The 14,942-nt window shown below is 57.0% G+C and overlaps 4 protein-coding genes across 4 annotated transcripts; 2 read left to right on the top strand and 2 right to left on the bottom strand.

The window, feature by feature from the left end:
• Positions 1–3,268: 3,268 nt before the first annotated feature.
• Positions 3,269–5,222, bottom strand: HRG_07201 (Arrestin-lik; the record flags this gene model as incomplete). The annotated part of the gene is made up of 4 exons (XM_044865672.1): positions 3,269–3,505; positions 3,555–3,638; positions 3,680–4,482; positions 4,538–5,222. The coding sequence occupies 4 exons, from the start codon at positions 5,220–5,222 to the stop codon at positions 3,269–3,271; spliced, it is 1,809 nt and encodes a 602-aa protein (XP_044719634.1).
• Positions 5,223–6,281: 1,059 nt separating this feature from the next.
• Positions 6,282–6,620, top strand: HRG_07200 (uncharacterized protein; the record flags this gene model as incomplete). Its single annotated transcript, XM_044865671.1, has 1 exon — positions 6,282–6,620. The coding sequence occupies one exon, from the start codon at positions 6,282–6,284 to the stop codon at positions 6,618–6,620; it is 339 nt and encodes a 112-aa protein (XP_044719633.1).
• Positions 6,621–9,183: 2,563 nt separating this feature from the next.
• Positions 9,184–10,905, top strand: HRG_07199 (RNase H domain-containing protein; the record flags this gene model as incomplete). Its single annotated transcript, XM_044865670.1, has 3 exons — positions 9,184–9,251; positions 9,376–9,675; positions 10,524–10,905. 3 exons carry the CDS (start codon positions 9,184–9,186, stop codon positions 10,903–10,905), a joined length of 750 nt encoding a protein of 249 aa, XP_044719632.1.
• A 1,476-nt stretch (positions 10,906–12,381) lies between these two features.
• Positions 12,382–14,793, bottom strand: HRG_07198 (uncharacterized protein; the record flags this gene model as incomplete). The annotated part of the gene is made up of 4 exons (XM_044865669.1): positions 12,382–13,172; positions 13,347–13,893; positions 13,969–14,606; positions 14,652–14,793. The coding sequence occupies 4 exons, from the start codon at positions 14,791–14,793 to the stop codon at positions 12,382–12,384; spliced, it is 2,118 nt and encodes a 705-aa protein (XP_044719631.1).
• Positions 14,794–14,942: the final 149 nt, after the last annotated feature.

The following is a 14,942-nucleotide window of genomic DNA, read 5'->3' as shown; positions in this document are numbered from 1 at the left end:
CGCAATAGTCACGTCTAGTCAATCGTCCTGATGAATTCGACCGAAAGCAATACCAACAGTAGCACCGAGGCTATCACGGAGATGTCTTTCGATACGTATGATGAGGCGCTTGAAACACTCAAAGCTACGCAAGAGCTCCTTGGCTACGTCGTAGTCGTTGCAAATAGCAAGAATACCGGCAAGCCTAGGCGCAAGGAAGCCAATATCCGCTGTGAATACAGTGGTCAGTATAGGCCCTGGGACGAGGCAGAGGGTATATACAAGACGTCATCCAAGAAGTCGGGATGTGACTTTCGCTGTTACATCCGCTTCTACCGACGTTGCAATGCATTCAAAGTCACCATCAAGCACGGCTCATAACCACGAACCTCTATTTGAGCCAATTGCTAACCCCATCGTCCGTCAACGAAGCCAACGCAAATTCGGCATCGAGCGTCTTCATAGCCTCGTCGAGGGGCTTAGCAAGAACGTCAATAACAAGAGCAGGGATATCGTGGATGCTATCCGACAGGAATATCCTGAGCTCCTTATTACCGATTCTGATATACACTTCATCCAGCTGCAACTTCGTGCCTTCCGTTACGGCGCCTCTACATCTACACAAGCCTTCCTCGATGTACTCAAAGATGCTAAAGCAAAGGGGAAATCAGCTACTATGCAGTTGACCGTGGCCCTAATGGGAAGGTTTGGAGGTTTTTCTGGACATACGATGACTGTATTGCTGACTGGAAGCGTAACCCCGAGCTCCTTATCATGGATAATACGTATAAGGTCAACCGCTTTAACATGCCGCTTCTACAGATCATTGGCACAACAGGGCTACACAAGAGCTTCAGTGTAGGCTTTGGCCTCACTGCCAAGGAAGACGAAGGCGCGTTCCAATGGATCCTCACAGTTGCGTGAGGCTGGTCGGCAGGCTGATATTCCGGACCCGGGCGTTGTGATTACCGACTTTGATACCGCCCTGAAGAACGCCCTTGACTCTATCTTCCCATCAACGCAACAACAAGTGTGCGTTTGGCATATGATGAAGAACGTGATCCTTCACATCAAGAAGAAGTGGAAGGATCCTCGATGGCACCGAGATTGGCGGAGATAGGCCAGAACAGGAGACTCGCCTCGCTGCAGCAGCCGCTCTCGACGACCCTATACAGGCAGATAATGCCATTGACGAGGACCGACCTATCGACCGTGCCACTGATTACCAGATTCAACATGCCTCACAACTGGCAGATCAGTGCGTTGAGCAACAAGATGATCGTGAAGATGACGATGGAAACCCAATACTACCCCGGCTCCAAGGCGGACTTTTGAGCACACAGCTGACGGTATCCGTGATGCCTGGGTTTCAGTCTTTAGGGCTCGCACGGCTGAGGAGTGCAGAGATCAGTGGGATCTACTCTGTATAGAGTTTTCGGATCAGCCAGGTAACCCTAGCCCTAACTACCCTCCTACTCTAACCTTTTACTAAATAGCTCCTCTTATAGCTCTCGTTAATTACCTCCGTACAACCTACTGGCCATGGCGTGCCCAGTTTTCCACCTACGCTATCCAACAGTACCGAAATTATAACATTACGGTAACTTCCCGTGTGAGAGCACACATCACGAGTTGAAGTCACGATTACGCAACCGCTTCATTGACCTCCATCAGCTACAAGAGCACATCAGAGGGCTCGTTACCCATCGGCAAAAGAAGCATCGCGAGAAGCTTCAATCCGAGTTTGCAAGAGCTAGAGTTGAATGGGCCAAGCAGACGATTATGAAGTCACTGCACCGAAAAATTGGCTGGCAGCCGATGAAACAGATCTTCAGGCAAGTTAGGCTAGCCGGGCTGAGCTTGCCGATAATCGAGGCATGCCTACGATTTGTACGGGTGCTTTCACGATGCAATGGGGGCTGCCCTGCCGGCATACAATCCGCGATTTGATCCAGGCTGACGCGGCCGCCCTTATACCATTGCATCTTATTGATAACCACTGGCGGGTTTACGGCGTGACTGTAAGTATCTTGCTCCAGCCATAAGTACTATACTAATTTACTAGCAGCCTGAACAACAGCAATATATCGATGCAGACCACGAAGCCGATCCTGACGTTGTCCAGCCTCGCCGGCGTGGAAACAGTAGACGCGAGGTATCCTCCACTAGAGGCATCTACGGGCCGGATCCTTAGTGCTTGGGAGCAAGAGGAGCATAGAGCCAACCCAGAGCTCGTATCACGGCCACCAGAGACGCAAAAGAAGAAGAGGAAGGGCACAGGCACCACTATCATGAACAAGAGGTCGAATACACTTGCTTCCGTGAGCAGCCGGGTTGACGATCTTGCCCAGCAGATCGGTGATTTCATCAAGTCACAAGCAGCAGCAACGCCGGTGCTGTTATCACAGGTGCCCTCACTTCCACAGGTGCCGCTGGTGTCACAGGGATACCAAACGACGATGCCCTCACTTCCACAGCCGGCGCCGCCGTCACAGGGATACTATGTGATGCCACCGCCTACACCAATTGTGCCTGTATACGTACAGGCGCCGGCGCCGTCACAGTGGCAAGAACCGCCTCCTCGTCACAGGCACATCACGACGGCTTCATGTGGGCACAGCCGCCGGCACAGTCTCACGAGACGGCTACGGAGCATTTCCAGCAGCTAGGGGATCAGAGGGACACGGCACCATACAAAACTAGCAGGCAGGCCGGTCACAAATTCGTTCCTTACGTGCCTCGCCCTCCGCCGCGTCGGACGGATCCTTCCTCACAGTCACAGTCACAGTCACAGAGGTAGGCAAAGACCTTCCGCCATTATATGCATATTGTATATATATCGGAAGATCGATCGGGCCGGGCTTATTGATAGCTTCAATTGAATGACTCTAAGGGATGCATCTTCCGGCGTTGGTAATAATTGCAGATAGAATCCATATATGTCAGACAATAGTGTCCCACACCTCGCACGTGACAGCGGTTGATCTTTGTGGCATCAGTCAATTGATGAGAATTATCTAAAGAACAAAGGAAAGGAAAAGAATTGGATGCACACATTCGTGCAACAATATATACCCGATCATTGCGGCGAAGCCGCGGCGCAGCAGTGGCAGTGATCGAGCATAAGGTTTCAGGAACTGACACGGGCGTGATATGCGACAATATATCTAGGCAGGCAGCCGCGGCAGCGGCGTTGGGAAAGCGCGCGCCAAATTTTGGTGGCGGGGTCTTCTTCCAAATGGGGCTTAGGTCGGGAGTGTATGTTTGAAAATCTGGAGTGTATGTTTGATTACTCATCTGGCGCCCCATCTAACGGGAACATGCCGGAAGACGTTACCTCATTGATTACGTCCCCGTCCTCTTCGGGCCTAGCGCCGTCCCTGTCGTCGTCCTCGCACGTGAGCCCGACGTCGCGGCTCCCCTCGGCGGGGTCCTGGCCCTGCCTTAGCATCGCGAGGATTTCCTCGATCTCGGCCGCGCCTCCGTCGTCCATGGCCCGCTCCGACGGCGGCACCACCTGCGCCGTCTGCGTCCTCCCGCGCCGACGGCTCGTTTCGCTCCAGCCGCTCGCACACCACCGGCGGCACCGTGCGGCGGCGCCCCCAGCTGGCTATCTCCGCCGCGTCGATCTCGACCTCGCCGTAGAGCGGGTTGTTCTCCTGAGCCAGGCCAGCGCCCTCTCGACCGCCGACCGCCTTACCGACAGCAGGCCTGATAGGTCCCGCGGCCCGGGCCTCTCAGCGCCCTGCCACGAGACGTGGATCTCGTCCATGACCCGGACCAGCGGGTGCGGGAGCACCTTGGCAGCCAGGCCCTGCACGTCGTTCGGGAACACCGTGATATGGCCCTTGACGTGCCTCGGGTACCTCACGCTCTGCCTCTGGCCGCCGGGGATGCTATACTTCGTCACGAAGCCGTAGCACGAGTTGAGCGAGATGAGCTTCTCCTCGAGCGGCGTGAGGTCCTTTAGCTCGTCGGGGTACGCGTGCTCGCAGCCGAGCCGCCCATGGAGGTGCATGGCCGGCGACGCCCCCTCACGCCCGGCCCATCGCGCGCACTCTGCGCAGACCGCCACCGGCCTGCCCTCCGGGAAGCAGGCTTGGCACCCGAACGGGGACCGCCCCCCCAACACCGCCCGCGACCACCCTCCCACCCTCCCACGCCATCTCCTCAGCCCCTTGGCCCGCTTCCGGTAGCATAGCGTGCAGGTCGCGATCGGCAGCGTGCCAGCGTCGTGGAACGCCCGGTAGAACTTCCGCACCGTCCTCACCTGCCTCTCGCGCGGCACCGGCGCACACCACGTCTGCTCGTTGGCCAGCCTCTCGCCCGCCTCGAACTCCTCGTCGAGGTGCCGCAGCGCGCTGGCTAGGTCCTCGGCCTGCAGCTCCCTTGGTCTCGGCACCCTTTCACCGACCCGGGCGCGTTTCCGCTCGGCCTGCCCACTACTAAGATGGCGTTTCCTCTTCTGCTCTTCCCTCGCCTGCCGTCTTATCGCCGATCTACCTGCGTCCGGTTAGCTATCACCGCTACACGCCTTTACCTCGCTCTACGACCGTACCTGCCGAGGCGCTATCTCTGCCGCCAACAAGCAGCCCGGCTGCGGCCGGAGTTGTGGCGGGGATCTCGGCCCTGCTGGCCGGCCGGGACTGGATGGCTCGCGGCGAGTGCTGGCTTCCGATCGAGACTACGGCCGAGCTAGTCCCGCTTGACGGCGGCGAAGGGCCGGCGGCCCTCCAAGTCGGTTGTGGCCGAATATCCCGCGGAACGTCCGAACTTCTCGTCGGCGGCGGCGAGGCCCGGCGGCCTCCACCGTCGGCAGAGGCCGGATTTCCTCGGTGCGCGCTGGCTTTTCCTGAGGCCGAGACGGCGCTAGGCCCGCCTTGCGGCAGCCGGCGCCCTGCCGCCGTCGGTGTCGACAGAGCCTGGATATCCCGCGGCGCGTCCGAACTTCTCGTCGGCGGCGAAGGGCCGGCGGCCCTCCATGTCGGCTGTGGCCGAATGTCCCGCGGAACGTCCGAACTTCTCGTCGGCGGCGGCGAAGGACCGGCGGCTCTACTGTCGGCAGAGGCCGGATTTCTCTTGGTGCGCGCTGGCTTTTCCTGAGGCCGAGACGGCGCTGGGCACGCCTTGCGGCAGCCAGTGCCCTGCCGCCCTCGGTGTCGGCGGCAGCCGTTGCCGCCGCGCTTGGTGTCGGCCGAGGCTGGATATCCCGCGGCATGACTCGGCCTGCGCTGATCCTCCATCTCCTAGTCCTGGCGGTCTTCCCGCCTCGCCTCGGAGGCGCCTCCCTTGACGCCTCTTCTTGCTCTCTCCGAGGCGCCGCTAGCAAGTGCCGGCGCTGCTGTGGTCGGCTGGAACTCTGGTCCTGTGTACGGCGCTGCGCAGGCTTCTGGCGCCGGGCTTGCCCCGTCCCCCGCTCCGGACTGGTCCCTTCCGTTGGCTGGCTTCATTGCGACACCGGTCTACCAAAGCCCCATGGACGTCTTGTCTTCCTCTTTGCACCTGCCCTCTTTGGCCCTGCCTACTTATGGTGCCACTAGGCCCCTGGCGTAAATCCTCGTAAGTGTAATAACAGCGTATAAATCCTTGCCTCGATTATTCGCCCTGCACTTATCTTGCTGACTGGCACCCCTCTTGCGCATATAGGATCCTCTACAAAAGTCTATATATCTTACTCGTAGCTCTCTACTATGTCTATATGCGTGCTGCTGCTCTTTGCATTATACCGGCGCCGCCTTTCTATTAAGCCCGCCCGCCATTGCCTGCTGCCATATGCGATAGGCTAGACGGCCTCGGCCGATCCTTATATGTACGTCGCCGCGACGGCTTCTTCTTGCCTATGCTTTGCATGCTACGCTTTTCCTTCTTGTCATCCAGCTCTTATCAGTCAAAGCTTCCGTATGCCCCTAGACACTTGCCCGCTGAAGTTTAAAACCATGTCTTACACGTGTTGCGAATAGGGCTGCCTGCTTCTCCTCGAATATAGCTTCGCGCGTCCTGCTTGTCTTAAAACTCTCAACATCTTACTAGACCGCCTTTTAAAGTTCTCCTTCTCTTATTGCACTCTCCTCTATACGCATCTTATAACCCTCTTTACAAAGGCTCCTTATATAACCTACCACTAACGCCATGTTGCGTCTTTGTTTAGAATCCTTTGACTTCTCTTACACACCATCGCCACTGGCCCTTCTCTTTACACTAAACTCGTAAGACGGTATATAGGTAGGGAGCACTCCTGCCTATCTTTCTCGCCGCTTTTAGCTTTGCCCCAGCAACGTTGCTCTTTACTACACGGCCGAGCCATGTCTTCGTCTCCGTCGGCGGACAGCTCTGCCCCGCACCTCCGCAAGCCCCTTGGCTCTAGCAAGGGCGCGGGCAGCGATATGTCCATGATGTTCTTCGCCCAGCCCGACTGCCCCGCGAGGTTCGCCCACCACGACGAGCACCGCATTAGGGGCCTCAACGCTGAGGCTATCGCCCGCGTCCTCCTGCCGGTGCCCTCGTGGCTGCTCGAGGCCGACTACGCACCCCTCCGGGCCGAGGGCGACGACCTGGGCCCCTCTCTCTTCTTTAGCCTAAACCTCTCTATCTACGGCCAGCCAATCGTCGACACGGACTGGTCCGAGCAATGGTTCCTATGAGCGGCCGCGTTCACCCCTACGCCCTCGCCTGGGAGGTGGAGCGCCGCGACGGTCTTGAGGCCGGCCCAGACGATACCGTCCTCTACACAGTGCCCGCCCTTATCGTCCGCGACCAAGGCTACCAGCCGTGCGCCCCCCCTTCTTTTTTTTTTTTTTTGCCCCTTCACCGGCCGCCTCGCTGACTTCTCTCCCTAGCGTCCTCCCACGCTCCTTGGCCTCTGGCGGCCAGTTCCCGTCTACGCCTCCTGTTGTCTCCTTCCATGGCGTCATCGCCGGGCCTGGCCTTGACCTCCTGCGTGGAGACTTCCTGCCAGGTCTCGGCCCGACCAGCTCCGCTGCTGCGGCTTCGTCCGGCTCACTACCTACATCACCCCTGGCCTGCCGGACCGGATTCCCTTTAAGGGCTACCACCCCTTCCAGGTCTTTGTTATCTTTCCCATCTATGCTAACCCTTGGGCCGTGCTATGCAAGAAAATTGCTGAAAGGCCTAACTCTTCCTTCCTGCCCGGCGTCCCCTTTACCTGCACTGGAAAGGTCGTCGGCCTTCTCGACCACCGTCTTATGCTCTGCCCCCCGGGCTCAGAGCGCGATTACGTCTTTATCGTCGTCCCGGACAGCTGGAACTTTGTCGACAGGCCCTCGGCGGCCGCCTCCGCCTCGGCTTCCCCCCTTGCTACGCCCCTTAAACGTCAGACCCTATCCGCCTCCTCTACCTTTGATTCCGTCCGCGCCGCCTTGTACTCCGTTGCTGCGCCGGCCTCGGCTGCGTCGGCTCCCCTTCCTTGGCCTCGGCCCCGACCGCCCTCGACCCCGTCACACCACCGCCTAAGCGCTCCCACCCGGCCCTTGCCGATACGCCCATGAAGAGGGCGCGCTTGCTGCAGCAGCAGAATTCGCCGCCTTCCTCGTCTTCGGACACCGTCAGCTCCGCCGCCCTCCTCCTCTCCCCGCCGGCCGCTTCTTCGTCTCGACCGAGCGGCGTCCCGCCCGTTCCCGCTCCGGCAGCCAAGCCGGGTTCCCTCTTGACTCTATTGTCGCGAGCACCTCCGACCCGCCCGCTCGACCTATCCGCTATCGCATGCAGAAATGAGCTGCCTACTATAAACCTATCGCTCTCTTACGCCTCTTGCCTTTACCAAAATAAACCGTTCTCCTCTCGAGACGCTATTCCTAACGAAACTTATCGCTGCAAAATTACCATTACTCTACACATTACAACGTTTATCTCTTTTTGAAACAACAACTTTAGCTTGCGACCTATTTCTTACGATAGTGCCTGCCTCTATTTGTTCTCCGTGACCTTGTTTATGTCCTGCGCGTTATGCCTTGTCCCTTTTACTTTCCTTCCTCCTCTCCTAGCCCTAGCTTGCCTTTGGCTTGCATCCCTTCTTGTGCACCTTCCAGTCCTCCTTTTGGTGTTGCCTGCTGCAGTACGCCACCGTCAGGCATCGGCTGCACCTCGCCCCCGCCATCTCTCCACAAACCCGGCAGACCTTCCTCTGTGCTCTGCGCATCCTGCCCTTGCATTTGCGTCGCGCCCTTGTTTCCGCCCGCCTGCCCCGCCTCTGCCATCGTGTCCTGCATTTCCTGCCTCGTCCTAATTTCGCATCCTTCTTTGCCGCAGAACGACGACACGACCACGAGCACAAACGGCCTCTCTGCGTGTAGGTACGATATCGGGCTCTGTAGAATCTCCTTTGCGAGTCCGCCGCAGCTCTCGCAGCGCACCCCTGCTGCCTTCCGACACGCTGCCTCGTGCTCCCGTAGGATCGGCCTTATCCACTGTAGGAACAGTGCACTGGCTGCGTGGTTCGGCCTCGCCTGGCCTACCTGCGTCACGAGCGTCTTCGGGATGCTATGCTTGTACTTCAGCTCCGTGGCCCCGAATTCGCACCAGAACTCCACGGAAACGTTGCAAGTGGCCATGCTGTAGTTGTTTTCCTAACTGCTCGATCGGTAGCTAGGGTAGACGCTTCTGCTCTCCTATTCGTGCCTTGGTGCCTCTTATACTCCCTTCCTCTCTTACCCCGCAACCGTTATCATCGCTGTATTTGCCTTCTTGCTTTTCTCCCTCTTCCCGCTGCGGGATGGTGCCCGAATGGCCGATTTATTTGCCTACCTTCTTGCATGCATTAGTTCCTGGCGCTACCGCCTGCTTGCGTTCTTTGCTCTCGCCCTCTGTCTTCGTCTTGTTTGTCTCAATCCTCAGTCTTCGTTCCTCAAGGCTTTTTGCGCAACCCATGAGGGGTTGCCTTACCTGTTTGCCTTTGAGGAACGAAAGGCCTTGCCTTGAGGAACGAAAGGACTTCATTAGCGCGCGGGGAAAAAAGGTGAGGAACGAAAGGACTTCATTAGCGCGCGGGGAAAAAAGGCCCCAGACTGCTTCACCCCCACATCCTCCGCCTCTGATTGGCTGATTTATTTCCTCTTTCGGAATAAAAGATCCCGTGTGATTGGTCGCCGACCCTTCCGTCCCTCCCTCATCATTGGTCGCTGCCGCCTTCTCTTGCCCCTCTCATGCCTTGCCCTGTTTCCCCCCCGTTTACAGGTAAGGCAACCCTTCATGGGTTGCGCAAAGAGCCTTGAGGAACGAAGGCCGAAGATTGGAGAGACAAACAAGACAAAGACAGGGTGAGAGAAAGAACGCAAGCAGGCGGTAGCGCTAGGAACTAAAACATGCAAAAAAGGTACCCGTGCCACGCCCCACTTTATTGGCCCTCGAAAAACTCGCACCAGCTAAATGGTGGTCCCCCAGAACCCCGGACCAGCAGTGGCCGATAGTCGTCTGCCTTGATAACACTGCGGCTATAAGAGCCATACGAGGCAGCCCATCGATCTCGTCGCAAGCGGCTGCGGAGAAGTTCGCTGAGGCCGCGGCTCGACACGGAGATGTCAGCACGCGTTGGTGCCCCGGCCATACGGGGATCGCCGGCAACGAGCGGGCCGACCAGCTAGCAAAGGAGGGCTGCCGGGCCGAGGGTCCGGACAGATCGCCGACCTACGCGAACATCAAGAGACAGGCCAAGGCTGCGGCCAGGCGCGACTTCCAGGACTGGTGGGCCGCGGGGCCCCGAGCAGCTACAAGAGCCTAGAGCTCAAGGCCTCGCTCGGTGCCCCGAGCTGCACACCAAACGACAGCACCTCCATCACCTGCTCGCTGCGAGGAGCGGGCACGGGGACTTCGCCGACTACCACGAGAGGTTTAACCACGAAGAGGCCCGGATCGAATGCTCTTGCGGGAGGAGAAAATCACCGACACACCCTTCTACTGCCGGAAGGTAGGTACTCGACACCGCCTAAGGCTAGCCCCACGGCGGGCAAGGCTATCAACCAGGCACTAGGAAGGGATTTGACCGGTTCCTCGGGCTAGTAACGGAGGCAGAATTCTTTGATCGGATCTGCCACCGCCACTAGCTCGAGGCAACCCTCCAACCTAATATGTACAACTCTCTTTTCTATGTTTTCTGCCCGTAGGCTCCTGTGGGCCTACGGCCCAGCTGACTGCGTGGGCTTTCTCAGTCACCCGGCTCTGACCGAAGACTGACTAATATTACGGCTTCGCCGCCGTGCCCGGAACCCGCTGACGGGGGAAGGGACCTGAGAATCCGAGCGGCCACAGAGTCCAAGAATTGCTAGATAGGGAGTAGAAGTAAGGAACGCGCGACGGGTCTCCGACGAGCATCCCCATCTTGTACTATACCTAGCCTAGCACGTCTTTTGCCCTTATAGGGATGTCCCAGACGGTAATCAATACTACTACTACTACTACTACTGTTGTGCATATAACAACTCTCCCCTGTAAAAATTCTTCTCTTCTGCGGGCTGTTAGCAGCCTGTTAGTGGATAATTATTTTCAGGTCACCCGACCATGCTTCTGCCTCTCTAGCCCTAACGGGGCTCTAGCAAGCACCAAAAGGCAGACTTTGGAGAGTTCGTCTCCTCTGGGAAGCTGGTCTCGAATAACGGCATGCCTCGCGCTGCCTCGCCTTCTGCCGCCTCGCGGCATCGCCTTCTTCTGCCGCCTTTACTGGCTGGCCTCGACTTCTGCCGCCTCGCGGCCCCGACCTCTTCTGCCGCCTCGCGGCCCGACTTCTTCTCGCCCTTCCTGGCACGCCTCGCGCTGCCTCGCACCCTCTGCCGCCTTTACTGGCTGGCCTCGCCTTCTGCCGCCTTGCGGCTCTGCCTCCTTCTGCCGTCTCGCGGCTCCGAACTTTGCCGCCTTGCGGCCCTTTCTGCCGCCCAGCGGCCACGACTTCCTCTGGACTGGTGGGCCGCGGGGCCCTGAGGAGCTACAAGAGCCTAGAGCTCAAGGCCTCACCGGGTGTCCCCGAGCTGCACACCAATCGACAACACCTCCACCACCTGCTTGCTACGAGGAGCAGGCACGGGGACTTCGCCGACTGTCATAACCACGAAGTGGCCCGGATCGAACGCTCCTGCGGAGAAGACAATCGCCATCGGGGCGAATCCCCGACTAACATTGCTACACTCTCTGCTTCCTTTTCTTTCTTTTCTTTCTGCCCCGTAGGCCCTCCTCGAGGGGCTTGCGGCCGGCCCATGACTTCGTGGGCTTTTCAGTCACCCGGCCTCGGCCAAAGACTGACTACTATTACGGCTTCACTGCCGTGCCTGGAACCCGCTGACGGGGGAAGGGCCCCGAATTTCCGACCGGCCTCAGAGCCTCAGAATTGCTAGATGGAGTGGTTAGGTGCTACACACGGTCCTTAGTCCAGGTACTCGGGATATTCTATGTATCTAGTCTTCTCTAGCCTAGCACGTCTTTTGCCCTTATAGGGATGTCCCAGACGGTAATCAATACTACTACTACTACTACTACTACTACTACTGTTGTGCATATAACTAGTCCTCGTGGGGCTTAAGGTGTTACGCATTAATGTATTGAAATGTCAGTAGCTTTTACGTCTAGGCCCTATAGGAGAAATCCTCCGGGTGAAATACACATACATACATATAACTAGTCCCTCTATATAAGACGTAGCCTTCCGCTCTTCTCTAAAGGAGAGCGAACAGAACACAAGAAAAAGATACAGCTTTTGCTACCTCGCACTTCGCGACAAGTTCAGGCTGACAATCGCGCTTTGGGCGCTACGGTGGTGATCGCCGGCCAAGTGAGCCACCTTTTTTTGTGGAAGTTCCTACAATTTGACTACGATACACTTCTCTACTGAGTCGGTGGTCGAGTTCAAGGTCTTCTGATTCTTACTGCCCGTACTGTATCAGCCGATGCCTCCAGTAACCTTATCAATATACGGATTCTTTCGGCAGAGCCAGCCAGGACATCTCGGGCCAAGACAGCGCCGGCATCTGCGCGACGCTTGCCCATTTCTCTCTTCTTCGCCTTTGCCTCTTGCGCCTCGGCGTCTCTCAAGGCTGCTTTGGCAAAACTGTCCGTATACTTCACCATTTCGCAATTCCAAAACAGCTGCATCGCGTGCTCGACCACCAGAGACAGCTTCGCCTTGTCCTCCAACCCGACCGTATTGGCAGGCGACGAAATGTAGCAGTGCTCCAGCATGGGCATGCTCAAGCTGCCCATGGCATGTCTCTTGGCCACGTGGACATCTACTGCTTCCGCGCCTGTAAGTCAATCGAGACTTTCGAATGCCCGATCTGTTTCGACGCCGTCTAATCTCCATCATTCTTTATCTCGACCACCTGTCGTTGGCCTTGCCTTCGTAGCATTATGCCAGTCGGGTAATACTAACCCCAATCATCTCCCCATTCGAGTACCGACACCGCGCTACACGCTTGCCAGTTTTGCATCCTTCTGAGCTTCCCGAATAATCTCCTTCATTCGTAGATATAACTGATCGTCTTCCTTCTCCCATCTCCCGCCGTTAGGGAATACCGCCTTTCGCAATATGTTGACCCAAGGTACCAAAGGCTGGTAGTATGTGGTGAAGTATTCTCTTGAAGTATTAATGAAGTCTCGCTCGTGGGAAACTTGGCCCTTTTTCAACTCTGCTAACTCTTCCGTATCCACATAATTCCATTTCTCAAATCGGGGAACTGTCTTGCCGTCGTCCGGGCCGTTGTAGTGGATGCATATCCAGAACAGCACCCAGAAGAATGACTCAAGGTCGTGCATGAAGGAGTGCTGCTCGTTGCCTAGCAGTGCCCCGATGGCCATGAATGCCCTTGTACCCGTCTTCCCTTTTGCTCCCGAGGCACCTTCTCGTTGGGCTTTAATGGCGAGGTCAAGGTCGATCAGGAAAGCTCGCTGGGAGGGGTTTTCATCGTCCTCATTGATCATGAGGTTGTTGATGGAGATGTCTCTGTGGAGAAAGCCCGCTTTGTACAAGGATTGGTGACCCTCTATGCAACCCTCTAGCGTAGCAAGCAGCGCCACGGGTGAGCTTGCATTATATATCGGCTTTCCATAGTCGCGAAGAATGACCCGCCGATGTATACGGTTTGGCAGGGCTTCGATGCTTGCCTTCACCGGAGATGTTGAACCAGATCGTTTGCACGGCGGCAGAGCGGCGTCCATCTCGCTGGATGGTCGTTTCACGCCGGCGCCGCTACTTCGCCCTTTGCGTGACACACTAGATGCGCTCGAGCCTGATGGCAGCATCGCACGTTCTGATCGATACTTTGTAGCTTTGGTGACATCCAGTCTCTTTCGAATGTTTTGCTGAATGTCGTCATCGGCACCGCGTACGCAAACAGTGAGATGGTGGTAATATCGGGCGACGTTAGCCACACCTTTGTCAGTCGCCTCTCGGAGGAGTTGCCCTTCTTCGTCCCGATCTGTGTATTGCCACGAGTCCTTGATAACAAGCGGCGTCTGCGGATCCTCCTTGCTATGTGCTCTCCAACATATTGTCGCCCGACCAGCAATGCAACGTGCTCGTTTCATGACCTTATCAATGAGGAGACGCTCTGTTTTGTCGTTTCGCTCGATCTCGATATATTGCTGGTCGCCGGATGTCATAACGGTAGGGTCAAACCCGAGCATTTCCTCGTTCATGCGCAGAAACCCCAGGGTTGTGGCCACAAACTGTACCCCGCCTTCCTCCTTGTTGATGTCAAATTGTTCGGAGGCGATCCCCCCGAGCCGGTCGAACTCCCATACCCTCATACGAGATCCGCAGAGAGTAAAACCCAAGACGAAGCGGCGGGTGTCTTGAGCAGCGAATACCTCTCTTGCATACCTTGCGAGATCAATCCACGCAACTGATGCGGTGTCGGCCTTCGGATTACTTTTCAGTTCGCCAGCAACGAGGATGTGCGACCAACGATATCTCGATTCCTCAGAGTCCGGATTGTATGTGATGTCACTATTGACAAAGCCGACATCCATGCTACGCTTGCCTGTGGAGCCAACCAATGGTGTTCTCGGCTGCGCCAGCAGCTTTCGCCGAGTCGCCGGAGTCGAAATGCGGTCGCCTGCGAATGCCTCCAGCTTCGGGATTAAGTCGCCAAACCAAGTCAGCACGTCGCTCTCTTTTGCGGCTGCCGGCCATCCACTCCACCCCTCCCTGAAGAGTGGAGTGTCGCCTTCGGAGCACTTCCGGAAGACGTCCTCGGAGACCATGTTGAGGTCTGGCACATCTCCAAAGAAGGCTTTGTGGAAATGGGGAAGTCCAGCATAGAGATGTTCGAGCTCCAACTTCAGGATCGGGTCCACACTATGGCGGAATTCCGACGAGTTCACGAGGCCGCTCGTGTTCTGACTCAACGGCGTTTGATGGATCGTCGAGGGTATTGGTCGGGGAGGCGGGGTGGATTCGACGGCAGCACCAGACACAAGATCCCAGATCAGTGTATCTTGAGGCTTATCGGTAAGGGCTTTCTTGAGCAATTCTTTGATACGCGCAAAGTCGAAATTGTCCGATGTGACAGCAGAAAGGAGTCTCAGGAGGTCGCTTTCGAGAGTCCCACGTCCCGTCCTGGAAGGTACCAGTCTGGCGGCTGGGAGATTCTGCAGCGCAACCAAGAGATTGAGAGAAAGCCGCCGAAGGTCTGCAACAGTCAAAAGGGTCCGCTGACGTGGGCAGTCCGCCTTACCTGTATTGCTAAGCTGACTCAGGGTATCTGGGCTGCAGGAGATATCTCTATCTTTGCAAACCGAATTGAACGAGGCGCGAAAGGCAGCAAGTTCAGTCCGGATAGGACTTCCCTCAACGGGCTTTGGTTCTTCTTTGTTCATCTCGTCGAAGAAGCCCGTGCCCGTGTCTCCAAATCGTTTGCGGAGACGTGAAGGGAGCTGGTAGTCATTGTTTGGGGACCGTGTCTGGGAATGCAATGCAATGCAATAGGCGCGAAGCGGGCCTTGCGTATGTTGACGCCGGTCGGCCG

The sequence above is a fragment of the Hirsutella rhossiliensis genome (assembly GCF_020360975.1).
Source record: "Hirsutella rhossiliensis strain HR02 chromosome Unknown scaffold00007, whole genome shotgun sequence".
Taxonomy (NCBI): Eukaryota; Fungi; Ascomycota; class Sordariomycetes; order Hypocreales; family Ophiocordycipitaceae; genus Hirsutella; species Hirsutella rhossiliensis.
The sequence above is the reverse complement of the archived record's forward strand: the minus strand, read 5'-3'. Positions and strand labels throughout refer to the sequence as shown.